The 22,866-nt window shown below is 47.5% G+C and overlaps 1 protein-coding gene across 5 annotated transcripts in view; it reads right to left on the minus strand.

Moving 5' to 3' along the window:
• The window catches only part of WDR7 (WD repeat domain 7), a 799,383-nt gene that overhangs the window by 138,039 nt on the left and 638,478 nt on the right, over window positions 1-22,866 (minus strand). For all 5 annotated transcript variants that reach the window (XM_063959708.1, XM_063959725.1, XM_063959718.1 and 2 more), the window contains one exon: window positions 2,480-2,629. In XM_063959708.1, coding sequence (XP_063815778.1) covers window positions 2,480-2,629 — 150 coding nt within the window. The remainder of the gene's footprint in view (window positions 1-2,479; window positions 2,630-22,866) is intronic.

Raw genomic sequence — 22,866 nt, forward strand, 5'->3', positions numbered from 1 at the left:
TAACGTCTAAACATTGCCATCACATTTGGAAAAAGTATGTATCTTGGTGTGAGTCCAAGAAGTTTCCTACGGTGGAGTTTCAACTTGGGCGGTTTCTCCTATTCCTGCAAGCAGGTGTTGATGTGGGCCTATGTTTGGGCTCCATAAAGGTCCAGTTTCGGCCTTATTCATTTTCTTCCAGAAACAATTGGCTTCCCTCCCTGAGGTTCAGACTTTTTTGAAAGGGGTCCTGCACATCCAGCCTCCCTTTGTGCCTCCAACGGCACCTTGGGATCTTAACGTGGTGTTGCAGTTCCTGCAATCGGATTGGTTCGAGCCTTTACAGGAGGTTGAGGTCAAGTTTCTCACTTGGAAGGTGGTCACACTGTTGGCATTAGCATCTGCTAGACGTGTGTCTGAATTGGGGGCTTTGTCCTGCAAAAGCCTCTACTTAATTTTCCATGAAGATAGAGCTGAGCTCAGGACACGTCAGCAGTTTCTTCCAAAGGTTGTGTCGGCTTTTCATATCAACCAACCTATCGTGGTGCCAGTGGCTACTGACTCCTCAATTACCTCAAAGTCCTTGGATAATGTGAGGGCTTTGAAGATTTATGTGAAGAGAACTTCTCGTCACAGAAAGTCGGACTCTCTCTTTGTCCTGTATGATCCCAAGAAGATTGGGTGTCCTGTTTATTTCTCGCTGGATCAGGTTCACTATCCAGCATGCTTATTCTACAGCAGGATTGCCGTGTCCAAAATCTGTTAAGGCCCACTCTATTCCTAAAGTTTGGTCTATCGGTTCTGCAGGAGCCTCTACGCCCTCCCTCCCGTACTGGGAGCTTTGGTACATCCCCATGGTACTAATGTGGACCCCAGCATCCTCTAGGACGTAAGAGAAAATAGGATTTTAATTACCTACCGGTAAATCCTTTTCTCGTAGTCCGTAGAGGATGCTGGGCGCCCGCCCAGCGCCTCGTTCTCCTGCAGTTGTTACTTGGTTCGGTACTACCTTGTTACTTGGTTAAGTACTGCATTGTTACTTGGTTAAGTACTGTTGTTCAGCTGTTGCTGAATTGTTCAAGCTAGTTAGCTTGGTTTGCCTTGTTATATATGAACTGGTATGATTCTCACCACTATCTGTGTATTTCCTCCTCTCGAAGTATGTCTGTCTCCTCGGGCACAGTTTCCAGACTGAGTCTGGTAGGTTGGGCATAGAGGGAGGAGCCAGCCCACACTATTAAACTCTTAAAGTGCCCATGGCTCCCAAGGGACCCGTCTATACCCCATGGTACTAATGTGGACCCCAGCATCCTCTACAGACTACGAGAAAAGGATTTACCGGTAGGTAATTAAAATCCTATTTTTTTCCACACCTGCCTAAAACTTTTGCACAGTACTGTATATTATTTATACATTTTATACAGTAGCAGATGCACATCACCTTTTTCCCATAGTTCAGGTATGGTATTTTCCCAGGGATGACCTCCTTGATTATGGTGCCAGATTCCTCAGTTACCTTCATTATAATCAGAATAATCCCTTTGCCATTGTAAGTATAGATGTGTCCTCTAACATCCTTGCCGCAGTCACGTTAAACAGCCCTTGAAGTCGTGCCAAGTCGCGGCGGAACTCGATAGCACCGACCGTCTTTTTTGCATCTTAATTGTGGCTGTATCTGCATCCGATATGCCACGTTACAGTGTTTCCCATGACAACACTGGAGCATAGCATTTTGTATGCAAATACAGTTGCAGTCACACATAGAATACAGGCATGCTGCATATCATTTTAATCAGCAGAAGCTTGTGTGTCCTATTACTTAACGTCTAAGATGCATTTTAGTGGAAAAAGACACAAAAAAGATGCTCAGCGCTAGAGTCACGCGGTACTCACACGTTATGGCAACGTAATTTGTAGTGCAAGGTGCAAAGATGTAATAGGACATTTGTATGTGCAAATTATGCAATTCCTCAAACCTTCTGCTACAACCCATCATATGCAACAGCCTGCGAGATGCAGGCTTGGGTGCGATTCCGGTGACTTAGCCCGTATGCTTAAAGCAGCAATAATTTAAAAGCAAGACTGACCAATGTCTGCCTTTTAAATGATTGAAGCTTTAAATATAGGGGCTAACGTGATTGAATAGCGCCTGTACCGGTGTCATATAAGGCCCATAGTCATTAAAACCACAACATCCTTCTCACCCACAATGTAAAGGTAAAATACATATAATTTATGCATCTCACCTCCACTTGTGTCAGTGACAATCTAATGGGATCAACATAGAGTTAGAGACACAAGAATAAAGGGGCAGATGTCTTAAGTCTGGAGAAGTGATAAAGCAGTGATAAGTGGAAGGTGATAACGCACCAGCCAATCAGCTCCTGTCAATTTACATATTGGAGCTTATTGGCTGGTGCGTTATCACCTTGCACTTATCACTGCTTTATCACTTCCCCAGGCTTAATACATCCGCCCCAATGTAACATAAATGCTATACCTCCACCAAGAGATCGACGACGTCAGATGGCATTTTCTCAATAAGGATTTCTATAACTCTCAGAATCTCCCCTTTTGCCCGAGCCAGGGCGGTAGTGTGAATATTCTGCTGCGATTGCGTATTTGCAGCCATAGCGGTATGTCTGTGGACCTAGAAGGAAAATAAAGATAAGAAAATAATTATCACACCTTGCAACACCGGAGGTACTTTATATTGCCAAGGATTTATATAGCCTATGTTTCTAGAAACGATGGCAGCTACTGAAGGTTAACAATGTGTAAATCTGCAAGACTGCGATGAATCAGTGACAGTACAGTATTTGCAATTATAAATCTAAATTAGGTGTTAGAAATCAAAAAAGTACTGTGCACAGAAAATAAGAATTTACTTACCGATAATTCTATTTCTCATAGTCCGTAGTGGATGCTGGGGACTCCGAAAGGACCATGGGGAATAGCGGCTCCGCAGGAGACTGGGCACAAAGTAAAAGCTTTAGGACTAGCTGGTGTGCACTGGCTCCTCCCCCTATGACCCTCCTCCAAGCCTCAGTTAGGATACTGTGCCCGGACGAGCGTACACAATAAGGAAGGATTTTGAATCCCGGGTAAGACTCATACCAGCCACACCAATCACACCGTACAACTTGTGATCTGAACCCAGTTAACAGCATGATAACAGAAGGAGCCTCTGAAAAGATGGCTCACAACAATAATAACCCGATTTTTGTAACAATAACTATGTACAAGTAATGCAGACAATCCGCACTTGGGATGGGCGCCCAGCATCCACTACGCACTATGAGAAATAGAATTATCGGTAAGTAAATTCTTATTTTCTCTAACGTCCTAGTGGATGCTGGGGACTCCGAAAGGACCATGGGGATTATACCAAAGCTCCCAAACGGGCGGGAGAGTGCGGATGACTCTGCAGCACCGAATGAGAGAACTCCAGGTCCTCCTCAGCCAGGGTATCAAATTTGTAGAATTTAGCAAACGTGTTTGCCCCTGACCAAGTAGCTGCTCGGCAAAGTTGTAAAGCCGAGACCCCTCGGGCAGCCGCCCAAGATGAGCCCACTTTCCGTGTGGAATGGGCTTTTACAGATTTTGGCTGTGGCAGGCCTGCCACAGAATGTGCAAGCTGAATTGTACTACAAATCCAACGAGCAATCGTCTGCTTAGAAGCAGGAGCACCCAGCTTGTTGGGTGCATACAGGATAAACAGCGAGTCAGATTTTCTGACTCCAGCCGTCCTGGAAACATATATTTTCAGGGCCCTGACTACGTCCAGCAACTTGGAATCCTCCAAGTCCCTAGTAGCCGCAGGCACCACAATAGGTTGGTTTAAGTGAAATGCTGAAACCACCTTAGGGAGAAATTGAGGACGAGTCCTCAATTCTGCCCTGTCCGTATGAAAAATTAGGTAAGGGCTTTTATAGGATAAAGCCGCCAATTCTGATACACGCCTGGCTGAAGCCAGGGCTAACAGCATTACCACTTTCCATGTGAGATATTTCAAGTCCACAGTGGTGAGTGGTTCAAACCAATGTGATTTTAGGAATCCCAACACTACATTGAGATCCCAAGGTGCCACTGGAGGCACAAAAGGAGGCTGTATATGCAGTACTCCCTTGACAAACGTCTGAACTTCAGGAACAGAAGCTAGTTCTTTTTGGAAGAATATCGACAGGGCCGAAATTTGAACCTTAATGGACCCTAATTTGAGGCCCATAGACAGTCCTGTTTGCAGGAAATGCAGGAATCGACCCAGTTGAAATTCCTCCGTAGGTGCCTTCCTGGCCTCGCACCACGCAACATATTTACGCCAAATACGGTGATAATGTTGTACGGTTACATCCTTCCTGGCTTTGATCAGGGTAGGGATGACTTCATCCGGAATGCCTTTTTCCTTCAGGATCCGGCGTTCAACCGCCATGCCGTCAAACGCAGCCGCGGTAAGTCTTGGAACAGACATGGTCCCTGCTGGAGCAGGTCCTGTCTTAGAGGTAGAGGCCACGGGTCTTCCGTGAGCATCTCTTGAATTTCCGGGTACCAAGTCCTTCTTGGCCAATCCGGAGCCACGAGTATAGTCTTTACTCCTCTCCTTCTTATGATTCTCAGTACTTTTGGTATGAGAGGAAGAGGAGGGAACACATACACTGACCGGTACACCCACGGTGTTACCAGAGCGTCCACAGCTATTGCCTGAGGGTCCCTTGACCTGGAGCAATATCTGTCCAGTTTTTTGTTGAGGCGAGACGCCATCATGTCCACCTTTGGTTTTTCCCAACGGTTTACAAACATGTGGAAGACTTCTGGGTGAAGTCCCCACTCCCCCGGGTGAAGATCGTGTCTGCTGAGGAAGTCTGCTTCCCAGTTGTCCACTCCCGGAATGAACACTGCTGACAGTGCTATCACATGATTTTCCGCCCAGCGAAGAATCCTTGCCACTTCCGTCATTGCCCTCCTGCTTCTTGTGCCGCCCTGTCTGTTTACGTGGGCGACTGCCGTGATGTTGTCCGACTGGATCAATACAGGCTGACCCTGAAGCAGAGGCCTTGCCTGACTTAGGGCATTGTAAATGGCCCTTAGTTCCAGGATATTTATGTGAAGTGACGTTTCCATGCTTGACCACAAGCCCTGGAAATTTTTTCCCTGTGTGACTGCTCCCCAGCCTCTCAGGAGATGAGCACTCTGTAACCACCACAGGAGAGACACCCTTGTCCTTGGAGACAGGGTTATCCGCTGATGCATTTGAAGATGCGATCCGGACCATTTGTCTAGCAGATCCAACTGAAAAGTTCTTGCGTGGAATCTGCCGAATGGAATCGCTTCGTAAGAAGCCACCATCTTTCCCAGGACCCTTGTGCACTGATGCACTGACACCTGGCCTGGTCTTAGGAGTTTCCTGACTAGGTCGGATAACTCCCTGGCTTTCTCTTCCGGGAGAAACACCTTTTTCTGTACTGTGTCCAGAATCATCCCTAGGAACAGCAGACGTGTCGTCGGAATCAGCTGCGATTTTGGAATATTTAGAATCCATCCGTGCTGTCGTAGTACTATTTGAGATAGTGCTACTCCGACCTCTAACTGTTCTCTGGACCGTGCCCTTATCAGGAGATCGTCCAAGTAAGGGATAATTAAGACGCCTTTTCTTCGAAGAAGAATCATCATTTCGGCCATTACCTTGGTAAAGACCCGGGGTGCCGTGGACAATCCAAACGGCAGCGTCTGAAACTGATAGTGACAGTTCTGTACCACAAACCTGAGGTACCCTTGGTGAGAAGGGCAAATTGGGACATGGAGGTAAGCATCCTTGATGTCCAGAGACACCATGTAGTCCCCTTCTTCCAGGTTCGCTATCACTGCTCTGAGTGACTCCATCTTGAACTTGAACCTTTTTATGTAAGTGTTCAAGGCTTTCAGATTTAAAATGGGTCTCACCGAGCCGTCCGGCTTCGGTACCACAAACAGCGTGGAGTAATACCCCTTTCCCTGTTGTAGGAGGGGTACCTTGATTATCACTTGCTGGGAATACAGCTTGTGAATGGCTTCCAATACCGCCTCCCTGTCGGGGGTAGACATTGGTAAAGCAGACTTCAGGAACCGGCGAGGGGGAGACGTCTCGAATTCCAATTTGTACCCCTGAGATACTACCTGCAGGATCCAGGGATCCACTTGCGAGTGAGCCCACTGCGCGCTGAAATTCTTGAGACGGGCCCCCACCGTGCCTGAGTCCGCTTGTAAGGCCTCAGCGTCATGCTGAGGACTTGGCAGAAGCGGGGGAAGGCTTCTGTTCGTGGGAAGAAGCTGTCTGTTGCAGTCTTTTTCCCCTTCCTCTGCCCCGGGGCAGATATGAGTGGCCTTTTGCCCGCTTGCCCTTATGGGGACGAAAGGACTGAGCCTGAAAAGACGGTATCTTTTTCTGCTGCGAGGTGACTTGGGGTAAAAATAAGAATTTACTTACCGATAATTCTATTTCTCGGAGTCCGTAGTGGATGCTGGGGTTCCTGAAAGGACCATGGGGGATAGCGGCTCCGCAGGAGACAGGGCACAAAAAGTAAAGCTTTAGGATCAGGTGGTGTGCACTGGCTCCTCCCCCTATGACCCTCCTCCAAGCCTCAGTTAGGATACTGTGCCCGGACGAGCGTACACAATAAGGAAGGATTTTGAATCCCGGGTAAGACTCATACCAGCCACACCAATCACACTGTACAACCTGTGATCTGAACCCAGTTAACAGTATGATAACAGCGGAGCCTCTGAAAAGATGGCTCACAACAATAATAACCCGATTTTTGTAACTATGTACAAGTATTGCAGATAATCCGCACTTGGGATGGGCGCCCAGCATCCACTACGGACTCCGAGAAATAGAATTATCGGTAAGTAAATTCTTATTTTCTCTATCGTCCTAGTGGATGCTGGGGTTCCTGAAAGGACCATGGGGATTATACCAAAGCTCCCAAACGGGCGGGAGAGTGCGGATGACTCTGCAGCACCGAATGAGAGAACTCCAGGTCCTCCTTAGCCAGGGTATCAAATTTGTAGGATTTTACAAACGTGTTTGCCCCTGACTAAGTAGCCGCTCGGCAAAGTTGTAAAGCCGAGACCCCTCGGGCAGCCGCCCAAGATGAGCCCACCTTCCTTGTGGAATGGGCATTTACATATTTTGGCTGTGGCAGGCCTGCCACAGAATGTGCAAGCTGAATTGTATTACACATCCAACTAGCAATAGTCTGCTTAGAAGCAAGAGCACCCAGTTTGTTGGGTGCATACAGGATAACAGCAAGTCAGTTTTCCTGACTCCAGCCGTCCTGGAACCTATATTTTCAGGGCCCTGACAACATCTAGCAACTTGGAGTCCTCCAAGTCCTTAGTAGGCGCAAGGCACCACAATAAGCTGGTTCAGGTGAAACACTGACACCACCTTAGGGAGAGAACTGGGGACGAGTCCGCAGCTCTGCCCTGTCCGAATGGACAAACAGATATGGGCTTTTTTGAGAAAAAAACCACCAATTTGACACTCGCCTGGCCCAGGCCAGGGCCAAGAGCATGGTCACTTTTCATGTGAGATGCTTCAAATCCACAGATTTGACTGGTTGTAAACCAATGTGATCTGAGGAATCCCAGAACTACGTTGAGATCCCACAGTGCCACTGGAGGCACAAAAGGGGGTTGTATATGCAATACTCCCTTGACAAACTTCTGGACTTCAGGAACTGAAGCCAATTCTTTCTGGAAGAAAATCGACAGGGCCGAAATTTGAACCTTAATGGACCCCAATTTGAGGCCCATAGACACTCCTGTTTGCAGGAAATGCAGGAATCGACCGAGTTGAAATTTCCTCGTGGGGCCTTCCTGGCCTCACACCACGCAACATATTTTCGCCCCATGTGGCGATAATGCTGTGCGGTCACCTCCTTCCTGGCTTTGACCAGGGTAGGAATGACCTCTTCCGGAATGCCTTTTTCCCTTAGGATCCGGCGTTCCACCGCCATGCCGTCAAACGCAGCTGCAGTAAATCTTGGAACAGACATGGTACTTGCTGAAGCAAGTCCCTTCTTAGCGGCAGAGGCCATAAGTCCTCTGTGAGCATCTCTTGAAGTTCCGGGTACCAAGTCCTTCTTGGCCAATCTGGAGCCATGAGTATAGTTCTTACTCCTCTACGTCTTATAATTCTCAGTACCTTAGGTATGAGAAGCAGAGGAGGGAACACATACACTGACTGGTACACCCACGGTGTTACCAGAACGTCCACAGCTATTGCCTGAGGGTCTCTTGACCTGGCGCAATACCTGTCCCGTTTTTTGTTCAGACGGGACGCCATCATGTCCACCTTTGGTATTTCCCAACGGTTCACAATCATGTGGAAAAACTTCCCGATGAAGTTTCCACTCTCCCGGGTGGAGGTCGTGCCTGCTGAGGAAGTCTGCTTCCCAGTTTCCATTCCCGGAATGAAACACTGCTGACAGTGCTATCACATGATTTTCCGCCCTGCGAAAAGTCCTTGCAGTTTTTGCCATTGCCCTCCTGCTTCTTGTGCCGCCCTGTCTGTTTACGTGGGCGACTGCCGTGATGTTTTCCCACTGGATCAATACCGGCTGACCTTGAAGCAGAGGTCTTGCTAAGCTTAGAGCATTATAAAATTACCCTTAGCTCCAGTATATTTATGTGGAGAAAAATCTCCAGACTTGATCACACTCCCTAGAAATTTTTTCCTTGTGTGACTGCTCCCCAGCCTCTCGGGCTGGCCTCCGTGGTCACCAACATCCAAAACTGAATGCCGAATCTGCGGCCCTCTAGAAGATGAGCACTCTGTAACCACCACAGGAGAGACACCCTTGTCCTTGGATATAGGGTTATCCGCTGATGCATCTGAAGATGCGATCCGGACCATTTGTCCAGCAGATCCCACTGAAAAGTTCTTGCGTGAAATCTGCCGAATGGAATTGCTTTGTAGGAAGCCTCTTTTCCTGGTTTTAGGAGGTTCCTGACTAGCTCGGATAACTCCCTGGCTTTCTCTTCCGGGAGAAACACCTTTTTCTGGACTGTGTCCAGAATCATCCCTAGGCACAGCAGACGTGTCGTCGGGAACAGCTGCGATTTTGGAATATTTAGAATCCACCCGTGCTGTTGTAGCAGTATCCGAGACAGTGCTACTCCGACCTCCAACTGTTCCCTGGACTTTGCCCTTATCAGGAGATCGTCCAAGTAAGGGATAATTAAGACGCCTTTTCTTTGAAGAATCATCATCATTTCGGCCATTACCTTGGTAAAGACCCGGGGTGCCGTGGACAATCCAAACGGCAGCGTCTGAAACTGATAGTGACAGTTCTGTACCACGAACCTGAAGTACCCTTAGTGAGAAGGGCAAATTTGGGACATGGAGGTAAGCATCCCTGATGTCCCGGGACACTATATAGTCCCCTTCTTCCTGGTTCGTTATCACTGCTCTGAGTGACTCCATCTTGATTTGAACCTTTGTAAGTGTTCAAATTTTTTAGATTTAGAATAGGTCTCACCTAGCCTTCTGGCTTCAGTACCACAATATAGTGTGGAATAATACCCCTTTCCTTGTTGTAGGAGGGGTAATTTGATTATCACCTGCTGGGAATACAGCTTGTGAATTGTTTCCCATCCTGCCTCCTTGTCGGAGGGAGACCTTGGTAAAGCAGACTTCAGGAGCCTGCGAGGGGGAAACGTCTCGACATTCCAATCTGTACCCCTGGGATACTACTTGTAGGATCCAGGGGTCCTGTACGGTCCCAGCGTCATGCTGAGAGCTTGGCAGAAGCGGTGGAAGGCTTCTGTTCCTGGGAATGGGCTGCCTGCTGCAGTCTTCTTCCCTTTCCTCTATCCCTGGGCAGATATGACTCTTATAGGGACGAAAGGACTGAGGCTGAAAAGACGGTGTCTTTTTCTGCAGAGATGTGACTTAGGGTAAAAACTGTGGATTTTCCAGCAGTTGCCGTGGCCACCAGGTCCGATGGACCGACCCCAAATAACTCCTCTTCCTTTATACGGCAATACACCTTTGTGCCGTTTGGAATCTGCATCACCTGACCACTGTCGTGTCCATAAACATCTTGTGGCAGATATGGACATCGCACTTACTCTTGATGCCAGAGTGCAAATATCCCTCTGTGCATCTCGTATATATAGAAATGCATCCTTTAAATGCTCTATAGTCAATAAAATACTGTCCCTGTCAAGGGTATCAATATTTTTAGTCAGGGAATCCGACCAAGCCACCCCAGCTCTGCACATCCAGGCTGAGGCGATCGCTGGTCGCAGTATAACACCAGTATGTGTGTATATACTTTTTATGATATTTTCCAGCCTCCTGTCAGCTGGCTCCTTGATGACGGCCCTATCTATAGACGGTACCGCCACTTGTTTTGATAAGCGTGTGAGCGCCTTATCCACCCTAAGGGGTGTTTCCCAACGCGCCCTAACTTCTGGCGGGAAAGGGTATACCGCCAATAATTTTCTATCGGGGGGAACCCACGCATCATCACACACTTCCTTTAATTTATCTGATTCAGGAAAAACTACAGGTAGTTTTTTCACATCCCACATAATACCCTCTTTTGTGGTACTTGTAGTATCAGAAATATGTAACACCTCCTTCATTGCCCTTAACATGTAACGTGTGGCCCTAAAGGGAAATACGTTTGTTTCTTCACCGTCGACACTGAAATCAGTGTCCGTGTCTGTCGACCGACTGAGGTAAAAGGACGTTTTAACGCCCCTGACGGTGTTTGAGACGCCTGGACAGGTACTAATTTGTTTGCCAGCCGTCTCATGTCGCCAACCGACCTTGCAGCGTGTTGACATTATCACGTAATTCCATAAATAAGCCATCCATTCCGGTGTCGACTCCCTAGAGAGTGACATCACCATTACAGGCAATTTGCTCCGCCTCCTCACCAACATCGTCCTCATACATGTCGACACACACGTACCGACATATAGCACACACACACAGGGAATGCTCTGATAGAGGACAGGACCCCACTAGCCCCTTGGGGAGACAGAGGGAGAGTTTGCCAGCACACACCAAAGCGCTATATTTTACAGGGATAGCCTTATAATAAGTGCTCCCTTATAGCTGCTTTTATAAAATCACAATTTCGCCAAATTTTGCCCCCCCTCTCTTGATTTAACCCTGTTTCTGTAGTGCAGTGCAGGGGAGAGCCTGGGAGCCTTCCTGACCAGCGGAACTGTGTGAGGAAATGGCGCTGTGTGCTGAGGAGATAGGCCCCGCCCCTTTTTCGGCGGGCTCGTCTCCCGCTCTTTAACGGATTCTGGCAGGGGTTAAATATCTCCATATAGCCCCCGGAGGCTATATGTGAGGTATTTTATGCCAAAAAATAGGTTTACATTGCTTCCCAGGGCGCCCCCCCCCCAGCGCCCTGCACCCTCAGTGACTGCCGTGTGAAGTGTGCTGAGAGCAATGGCGCACAGCTGCAGTGCTGTGCGCTACCTTAAGAAGACTGAGGAGTCTTCTGCAGCCGATTCTGGACCTTCTTCTCTTTTCAGCATCTGCAAGGGGGCCGGCGGCGAGGCTCCGGTGACCATCCAGGCTGTACCTGTGATCGTCCCTCTGGAGCGAATGTCCAGTAGCCAAAGAAGCCAATCCATCCTGCACGCAGGTGAGTTCACTTCTTCTCCCCTAAGTCCCTCGATGCAGTGATCCTGTTGCCAGCAGGACTCACTGTAAAATAAAAAACCTAAGCTAAACTTTTCTAAGCAGCTCTTTAGGAGAGCCACCTAGATTGCACCCTTCTCGGCCGGGCACAAAAACCTAACTGAGGCTTGGAGGAGGGTCATAGGGGGAGGAGCCAGTGCACACCACCTGATCCTAAAGCTTTACTTTTTGTGCCCTGTCTCCTGCGGAGCCGCTATCCCCCATGGTCCTTTCAGGAACCCCAGCATCCACTAGGACGATAGAGAAAAGGTGGATTTCCCAGCCGTTGCCGTGGCCACCAGGTCCGATAGACCGCCCCCAAATAACTCCTCCCCTTTATACGGCAATACTTCCATATGCCGTTTGGAATCCGCATCCCCTGACCACTGTCGCGTCCATAATCCTCTTCTGGCAGAAATGGACATCGCACTTACTCTTGATGCCAGAGTGCAAATGTCTCTGTGCATCTCGCATATATAGGAATGCATCCTTTAAATGCTCTATAGTCAATAATATATTGTCCCTGTCCAGGGTATCAATATTTTCAGTCAGGGAATCCGACTAAGCCACCCCAGCACTGCACATCCAGGCTGAGGCGATTGCTGGTCGCAGTATAACACCAGTATGTGTGTATATACTTTTAAGGATATTTTCCAGCCTCCTATCTGCTGGCTCCTTAAGGGCGGCCGTTTCTGGAGACGGTAACGCCACTTGTTTTGATAAGCGTGTGAGCGCCTTATCCACCCTAGGGGGTGTTTCCCAACGAGCCCTAACCTCTGGTGGGAAGGGATATAGTGCCAATAATTTTTTAGAAATTAGCAGTTTTTTGTCGGGGGTAACCCACGCTTCATCACACACTTCATTCAATTCATCTGATTCAGGAAAAACTACGGGTAGTTTTTTCACACCCCACATAATACCCCTTTTTGTGGTACTTGCAGTATCAGAGATGTGCAAAACCTCCTTCATTGCCGTGATCATGTAACGTGTGGCCCTACTGGAAAATACGTTTGGTTCTTCACCGTCGACACTGGAGTCAGTGTCTGTGTCTGGGTCCGTGTCGACCCACTGAGGTAACGGGCGTTTAATAGCCCCTGACGGTGTTTGAGACGCCTGGACAGGCACTAACTGAGCTGCCGGCTGTCTCATGTCGTCAACAGTTTTCTGTAACGTGCCGACACTGTCACGTAATTCCTTAATTACGGCCATCCATTCAGGTGTCGACTCCCTAGGGGGTGACATCACCATTATAGGCAATCGCTCCGCCTCCACATCATTTTCCTCCTCATACATGTCGACACACACGTACCGACACCCAGCACACACACAGGGAATGCTCTGATAGAGGACAGGACCCACTTAGCCCCTTGGGGAGACAGAGGGAGAGTTTGCCAGCACACACCAGAGCGCTATATATGTATAGGGACAACCTTACAATAAGTGTCTATCCCTTATAGCTGCTTATATCTGTTATTTTGCCAAATAAGTGCCCCCCTCTCTTTTTTACCCTGTTTCTGTAGTTGCAGGATGCAGGGGAGATTCTGGGAGCCTTCCTACCAGCGGAGCTGTGTGGGAAAAATGGCGCTGTGTGCTGAGGAGATAGGCCCCGCCCCCTTCACGGCGGGCTCTTCTTCCGCTTTTTTCTGGAAAACTGGCAGGGGTTAAATACATCCATATAGCCCAGGAGCTATATGTGATGTATTTTTTGCCAAATAAGGTAAATTCATTGCTTCCCAGGGCGCCCCCCCCCAGCGCCCTGCACCCTCAGTGACCGAAGTGTGAAGTGTGCTGAGAGCAATGGCGCACAGCTGCAGTGCTGTGCGCTACCTTATGAAGACAGGAAAGTCTTCTGCCGCCGATTTATGGACCTCTTCTTGCTTCAGCATCTGTAAGGGGGCCGGCGGCGCGGCTCCGGGACCCATCCATGGCTGGGCCTGTGATCGTCCCTCTGGAGCTAATGTCCAGTAGCCTAAGAAGCCCAATCCACTCTGCACGCAGGTGAGTTCGCTTCTTCTCCCCTTAGTCCCTCGATGCAGTGAGCCTGTTGCCAGCAGGTCTCACTGAAAATAAAAAACCTATTTAAACTTTTACTCTAAGCAGCTCAGGAGAGCCACCTAGATTGCACCCTTCTCGTTCGGGCACAAAATCTTAACTGGGGCTTGGAGGAGGGTCATAGGGGGAGGAGCCAGTGCACACCAGCTAGTCCTAAAGCTTTTACTTTGTGCCCAGTCTCCTGCGGAGCCGCTATTCCCCATGGTCCTTTCGGAGTCCCCAGCATCCACTAGGACGTTAGAGAAAAAAGGGTAAGGAACGAAGCAATTTGGGCATTTCAGTGAATTCTGTAACAATCTGAGCACTGGAAGAAGATGAGCTATATGGATAGAAACTTGCAATATTGGCATACTGTACAAACTCCATAGATCGTTATAGACGGTGACTACAGACTATTTGTTTAATCCTTTAAACCAAGCAGTCTTAGTCACTAAAAAAGCCCAGGGTGGTCATTCTGAGTTGTTCGCGCGCTAGCAGTTTTTAGCAGCCGTGCAAACGCTATGCCGCCTCCCACTGGGACTGTATTTTAGCTTAGAAGAAGTGCGAACAAAAGGATCGCAGAGCGGCTACAAAATAATTTTAGCTTCAGACCTACTCAGCGCTTGCGATCACATCAGACTATTCAGTTCCTGTTTTGACGTCACAAACACGCCCTGCGTTCGCCCAGCCACGCCCGCATTTTTCCTGGCACGCCTGAGTTTTTTCGAACACTCCCTGAAAACGGTCAGTTGACATCCAGAAACGCCCTCTTCCTGTCAATCACTCTGTGGCCAGCAGTGCGACTGAAAAGCTTTGCTAGAACTTGTGTGAAACTACATCGTTCGTTGTAATAGTACGACGCACGTGCGCACTGCGCCGCATATGCATAAGTGCCGATTTTTTTGCCTGATCGCAGCGCAGCGACCAAAATCTGCTAGCGGTCAACTCAGAATGACCACCCAAGTGTTTACAACTAGGCTTGGCGCAATATCCCTCTAATCCGGGACACCTATAATTTACACAGGGTTGATTAAAACCAGGTGAAATGCAGGACTGAGTTTAACCAGCCGTAGGACCTGTGTAAATCATAGGTGTCCCAGATTATCCAAGCCTATCAATATAGGATAACTGTAACACAGCCTTCTACCAGTGGATATTGTAAGTAACAAGTAGTTCTATGACCAAACACAGTCCCCAGTCTGCAGGCCGGATGCTTTTATGAAAGTCACAAATCCCCCAAGGTCACCTCTAATATCCACAGGAGTTTAACGTCGGGAGTGTGTTGTCCTTATGACACACAGGTTTTCATCATGAACACAGACGTGATGACACCAGAACTCACCAAGTGCAATATTCCACTCTCGGTGCAATGGCTTGAAGGAGTGATCTAGTGGTCAGGGCTATTACTGAATGCTATACGAATCCCTTGAACAAAACATAGTGAAATATGCTCATAGGTGCTTGGATGCCCCAGGACTTCAAATTCAGAGCTGTAGGGGCTTATCGGAGTGTCGGCTAGAGCAGGAATATGGAGTTTGACATGGTACTAGTCAGGGGTGAAGACACAGTGAAGCACTGGAACCAGGGTTGACGCTAGCAAGACTATAACCAGGAACAATCCAAAGGTGAATCAAGAGCAATCCAGTAAGACACGCCAAAGGACTGAGCAGGCAATAACGTGCAGCTCTCTGCCTATGCATGGCCACCACGGTTGTGTCCTCACGCAGACAACAGTTCTTTGAAATGATTATTGGGAAAGCTTTTTGGGCAAGTCCGCTAAGAAGACATGATGTTGGGTTTGTGAACCAACACTGGGCTCAGGGCTAGGTGGAGGACTACATGCCCGTGACCACTGAAGATGGGCAGCAGAATGGCTTAGTGATACAGGACACTCTCTAGCAGAATGCTTGTAGCAAACAATTAGACACACGACAGAGGATAGATTTGCAAATCAGACCCTGCACTGAAACAATCTCAGTTTTACAGACCACACCTCCATAGCTTCCTACACTCCAGGAATATCTGAAAGATGACAGCGAGACCTCAGAGATTGATGGGAGTTCTCCAACAAGGGTACTTTTTTTTCTGCAAGGTATGCAGTCATATGTCCAGTGAACTATGAGAACGTTACAAAAATCATAAACCTTACCCTACTTACTCCGTACAGCGTGTTCTATCATCCGCTTCTTTTACTACCTCCCTAGGGCCAGCCCTGACCAATTTGGTGCCCTTCTATATACCTCAAAGTAGTGTTGCACCGACATTTGACTTTGGGTGAGAGGTAAATATTTTCACTTTTAAGCTGCCCGCACATTAGGACGACCAACATCCGATCCGATTTCTGATTAGATTTCTCTTCAATCCCCCTGGGAGCACCTACTGTAGCACACGATTTGGAGTTTTATGTGCATACAATGAAGCATACAATCTATCAATGGATTATGTGCCTCACAAAAGGCACGTGATCACCTGGAAGGAAATGGCACTTAAAAAAAGATGCTGATCGTATACGGGGCCGCGCATCGCATTGTAATAAAACCCAAAACTCGTACGATGTGCACACAATGCATCATACGACGCGTCTGAATTGTACATTCGTACGCGATATCTTACTAGTGTATGGTCAGCATACGTTACAGCCAACCACACGTATCAATGTATTAATGATAATTTGCAAATTCTATGCACAGCATCAACTACCTTCACCTCATTCCTTCCTGTGTCTTCTTCCTGGCTCCGCCTTCTCCCTCAGGTCCTCCTGCATCCTCTTGGAGCCCCGCCTCCCTTCTCCTGACACGCCTGTGTGCTTTTCCCGGCTTCGCCAGCCCCACTCCCTGCACTCTAAACTTTGCAGTGCCGCATAACTGAAAGGTGACGACTGAGAATCACCCTTCTCCCATGGCAGAAGCTCCCTGCCCCTGTCACCCATGCCATGCCCATCCTTAGCTGCGCCCTGGGTGCCACCTCTGCAACAAGGTTGCCCTAGGAAAGTGTCTAGGTTGCCTACGTTGAGGGCTGGCCTTGCATCTCCTGTCCACATCTCCTTAAAAGGTGATATGAAAAGCCGGCAATTATGCATAAACCCATCCTGAACCAGAACCCTGCAAGAAGTGAGAAGAGAACTGGTTTATCTATCAGAGACAGACCATGGCACATCAATACTGAAGGCAAATGGAAACAAAGGCATTACTGCAAGTGGCCACTAGGGAGGACGTTCCTCTCTTCTCCAGGTTAACTACCACTTTATAATGGAACTGTGCAGCACTTTATATATCACCGTTATGTTAACTCGCAGAGCTCTTTCTTTACACATTTTAGAGTGCTATCGACTTATTGGCTGTCCCTCTGAATGATAGGGCGATCAATCGGCTTTAATTTCAATTTTGTCATAAAGAATAGTAAACTGGGCCGAAGGTACAGAACACTCTCCAGAGACGGAGAAACCCTTCAATAATTACAGCTGCTGTCTCTAATTAACTGTCTGTAACGTTCTGAGAAACGCCAGCCGGAAAAGTCACCAGCAGATGAGAGAATCTCAGTTATTAATGTTGCTTTGAGAGTCCTTCTGTTCTCACAAGCTTGGCAGTGTATGATTACTAGGAAATATATTGCAGAATACAGATCTGATATTTACAGTGTCTTGGCATGCAGTTTGTTTTTCTCCGAGTCTCATTTTGGTTCATGCTAACTGCAAATTAAAGAACGGTGACCTGGATATCTAGATTACATTTCTGCATAGCTTCTGGATCTCCTTATAGGTTCCAAATCGTACAAATTTTCCCTGTTGCCCAGGGAACCCAATGTACGAATGTCACGGCGAAAAACTTCAATTAGAAGTTACTGCTTTGCGGAATATCTGACTTTAGGATACACGTTTCTACTTTCAGCTGCTTAGTCCTTTTTTCTTGGCTGTTACCATGTAGATGGCGCTGTTTCTTACGTGGAAGCCCGCGGCAAACGGCATTTGCAAGAATTACATGTCTATTAATAACTATGCATTTCCTCAGGATGTACTAGCAGAATATAGTCCGTTTGTCAATACTCAATAGGTCGACGAGATATATGTGGATAGGACAATGGAGACATCATTATGCTGACATGGTTATAATAGGATTTTAATACCTACCGCTAAATCCTTTTCTCTTAGTCCGTAGAGGATGCTGGGGATGCTTCAAGAACCATGGGGTATAGACGGGATCCGCAGGAGACATGGGCACTTTAAGACTTTGAATGGGTGTGAACTGGCTCCTCCCTCTATGCCCCTCCTCCAGACTTCAGTTATAGGAACTGTGCCCAGGGAGACGGGCATTTCGAGGGTAGAACTTATTGTTAAACCACGGTGAGCGTCTTACCAGCTCACACCTCAAGCATGCCACAGAACGTGGCATTCAATAGAACACCAGCCGACGGCATGAAAAATATGCAGCAATATGCCGACATAAAACGTAACACAACCTGTGTGCAAATTCAACCAATAACAGCATAACGCATGTTACGGCATGAATAACGTCAGCAACAGGCTGACTTAAACGCAACACAACATGTGTGTTACCATAACCAATAACTGCAGATATAGTACGCACTGGGACGGGCGCCCAGCATCCTCTACGGACTAAGAGAAAAGGATTTACCGGTAGGTATTAAAATCCTATTATCTTATATGTCCTAGAGGATGCTGGGGATGCTTCAAGAACCATGGGGTTTATACCAAAGCTCTAAAACGGGCGGGAGAGTGCATATGACTGCAGTACCGATTGACCAAACAAGAGGTCCTTTATTACCCAGGGAATCAAACTTATAAAACTTCGTAAAGGTGTTTGAACCCGACCAAGCAGCTGCTCGGCAAAGCAAGCCAAGACCCCTCGGGCCGCCGCCCAGGATGAGCCCACCTTTCTGGTAGAATGGGCCTTCACCGATTTCGGTAACGGCAATCCAGCCGTAGAATGAGCATGCTTAATCGTATTACAGATCCAGCGTGCAATAGTCTGCTTGGAAGCGGGCGTCCCAATCTTGTTGGGAGCATACAGGATAAACAGATCCTCCGTTTTCCTGATCTGAGCCATTCTGGCGACATAAATATTCAAACTCTGACCACATTGAGAGACTTCAATTCCGCCAAGGCGTCAGTAGCCACCGGTACCACAATAAAGGTTGGTTCAAGTGCAACGATGAAACCACTTTTGGCAGAAATTGCTGATGAGATCTCAACTCCGCTTCATCTTCACGGAAGATTAAACAGGGGCTCTTGTGAGTCAAAGCTGCTAATTCAGACACCCACCTTGCGGATGACAAGGCCAACCGCATGACCACTTTCCAAGTGAGGAAATTTAACTCAACCGTATGTACACATTTAACCAATGAGATTGCTGGAACTGCAACCACACGTTAAGATCTCATGGTGCCACAGGGGGCACACAAAGGGAGGTTGGATGTGTAACACTCCTTTTACGAAAGTATGAACTTCTGGAAAGGAGACCAATTGTTCTTGGAAGAAACCCGATAAGGCTGAAATCTGAATCTTAACCGAGCCCAACTTAAGACCCGCATCCACTCGATCTTGTAATAAAATTGGAGAAAATGACCCAACTGGAATTCTTCCATAGGAGCCTTCTTGGATTCACACCAAGACACAAACTTTCTCCAAATACGGTGATAATGTTTTGATGTTACTCCTTTTCTGCCTGAAGAAGAGTAGGGATGACTTCACTGGAAATACCCTTTCGGGCTAGGATCCGGCGTGCAACCTCCAAGCTGTCAAATGAAGCTGCGGTAATTCTTGGTACACGCACGGCCCCTGCTGTAACAGATCCTCTCGTAGAGGAAGAGGCCAGGGATCTCCTATGAGTAATTCCTGAAGATCCGGATACCAACCCTCCTTGACCAGTCTGGAACAATGAGGATCACCTGAACCTTTGTTCTTCTTACGATCTTTAGCATCTTTGGAAAGAGTGGACGTGGAGGGAACACACAGACCGACTGAAAAAAACCACTAGGGCGTCCACCGCTATTGCTTGAGGGTCTCTCGACCTGGAACAATATTTCTGAAGTTTCTTATTGAGGCGAGACGCCATCATGTCTATTTGAGGAATTCCCCAATGACTTGTCACTTCTGTGAAAACCTCTTGATGAAGACTCCACTCTCCTGGATGGAGAATGAGTCTGCTGAGGAAGTCTGCTTCCCAGTTGTTTACACCTGGAACGAACATCGCTGACAGAGCGTGTTTCGTTGCGCAGCGGAAAATTTTTCTGGCTTCTGCCATTCCTGCTCCGTTTTTCATTTGTAGAAAACCGTCATAAACGGCCCTTAACTCTAGATCGTTAATGTGTGACAAGTATCCTAACTTGACCCTCTCCCTTGGAAGTGTTCCTCCTGTGAGACAGCTCCCATGCCTCAGAGGCATGGATCTGTGGTCACTAGGATCCAGTCCTGGAATCCGAACCTGCGCTTAAGAAATGAGAACTGCGCCGCCACCACAGGAGTGAGAGTCTGGTCTTGAAAAACAGGATTATCCTAGGTGGGAACCGGACCACTTGTCCAACTGGTCCCGCTAAAAACACCCTGGCATGTAACCTGCCCACTGAACGGCCTCGCAGGCCGCAACCATATTTTTTAACAACTGAATGTATTGATGGATTGACACTGTTACAGGTCTGATCAGACTCTGGATCCTCAGAGCCTTTTCCACTGGAAGAAAACAACCACTTGGTTACTTGACCTTGCCGTAATCAGGCGAGCGTCCCCTTACAGAATAATAATGACTCCTTATTATCGAAGGACAACCATCATACCGCCCTCACCTTGGTGAAATTGGTAATGACAATCCTGAATTGCAACCCTCAGGTAAGCCTTATGCGAAAGAGACCGTAATTAGACCTCCTTTCTCCTTTTTCAGATTAGAGATCCCTGCCATGAAAGATTCCATCTTGGATTTTAACTTCTTTAAGCAGAAATACTGGGATTTCAGATATAGGATTGGTCTGACTGAGCCATCCGGCCTCTGGAGCACGAAAGAGCTTGAATAACAGCCCTTTTATTTATTTAATAATTTTTTTTTAAATTGTGACCGGGACACCAGGACAATGGCCTGGTCCTAACACAACTCTCGTATTGCGTCGCATACTACCTCCCCGTCCGGAGGAGAATTGGTAAGGTCGATATGAAAAATTGGTGAGGGGAAACGTCTGGAAACGCCAGTATGTCCCCCTAGGGACTCTATTCTTAAAACTCACTGGTCCATGTCCTTTCCATGACTGACTGAGAAGTTTTAGACGTGGTCCCACCGGTGTGGGCTCCCGCAAGATAGACCCAACGTCATGCGGTGGATCTTAGCTTCCTCTACCTGCAAAGAAAAGAGGGAAATCCGTATCTATTCGGACGAAATGACTGCATCCTACAAGAATGCCAACCGTTGTGAGGGAACATAGGGCACGAAGGTAGACTTACCAGTGGCATCTGCCGAGATCAACTTAACAAGGTCAACACCAAACCAGCTTCACTTTCATAGGGAAGAGACTCCATTTCTTCTCGGAGTCAGCATCAGCATTCCATTGGTGAATCCACAATGCCCTCCTTGCCGAGACCGCCATGGAATTGGCCAGCGAACCCAAGAGTCCCATACCTCTTGTAGTCGCACGGCATTATGCTGCAATGTTCTAGATATGACCCAACTTAAGGATTATCCCATCTCTCCCCAGGGTAATTATATCGGATGACAAGGTAACCGACCATTTCTGAATACAAGCACTCCCCCATGCGCATGTAATGCAAGTATAATCAAAGCATATAATTAAAATATCACTTAGCTTCCTGTATACGATCCTTTGTGACAGGGCCCCGTGCAGACCAGGGGTTGACTCTCACTTTATTCTATCCACGGCGGGAAAAGAAAAAACATTCGGACTCCTCGTTAGGATTTGAAACCATCTTGTCACGGCTGACATAGAGCTTTTTCAACAGAGCGACCAGCACATGAGAAGGAATAACTTTACTTCAGCATTCATTATAAATGTTAATATGAATATACACATTTAAATACACATATACACACATATATCTATATAATATATTTTTGTCAGGAACAGCAGGGTCCCTAGTGACGTTAATACGTTCTTAATGTGTATGAAACATGTACTGAATGCCGATGTTGTGGATCTAATCAGGAAACATCATGGTCGACATAAGAAATAGTATTCGTGTCGATATCAGGAAGTAGTAACTGGGCAAAATAAAAAATTTTGCGACCCCGAGGGGTCTGAGGGAACTATATTGTTAATATTACGCCCTCCACAAAAATTACTATGTCTGTGTTCGAGCCACAGATCTATGCAACCGTATCATACATATATATATATATATATATATATATATATACACACATACATACAGGTATAGCTTTCTGAAATGCATCACATTATCATGTAAATTTTAACCCAGTCAGATTTGTTGGTGCCGACAGGGTCACCCACACAATGTCTGTGTCTCCCATATAGTTTTCTCTTTGGAAAAGCATACATCTACTGACATGTTGACACTTATTTACATGAACCAAGTACCATCAGGAGTCGGCGGTGCCGACAGAGACATTCCCACAGCCGTTTGTGGCAGAGCACTCAGCCTCAGACATGCCGACTATAAGGGATAGTGTCAGGGAAACACAGAAGACGTTTACCAGCTCTTTTACACCACGCTCATTACATATTATGCTTTATTTTTTTAACATATATTACACTAAACAACTGTGCCCCCCCCGTTTTTCATTGATCTGTTCAGCAGTGCTTTGGCAGGGCCAGTGTCTCTGAGGAGAAAATGGCGCTGGTTAGAGCTGTGAGGGCTAAGCCACTCTTCATGGCGCGCTTCAGCCCCGCTATTTTCTATATATTTATACTGGCGGGGGTCTGTATTTAGTGCCCAGGCACTTAATATCTCTCTTGCCAGTCTCTATCTGAGGTATACATGCTGCCCAGGGCACCCCCCCTGCGCCCTGCACCCTTGCAGTGCCGCTTGTGTGTGGGAGCAATGGCGCGCAGCGCGGCCGCTGCGCGGTACCTCAGACACTAAACTCTGCCTTTACTGAAGTCTTCTGTTCTTCTTTTACTCACCCGGCTTCTTTCTTCTGGCTCTGCAAGGGGGGTGACGGCGCGGCTCCGGAAACAAGCAGCTAGGTGAA

Source organism: Pseudophryne corroboree, chromosome 1 (assembly GCF_028390025.1).
Source record: "Pseudophryne corroboree isolate aPseCor3 chromosome 1, aPseCor3.hap2, whole genome shotgun sequence".
NCBI lineage: Eukaryota > Metazoa > Chordata > Amphibia > Anura > Myobatrachidae > Pseudophryne > Pseudophryne corroboree.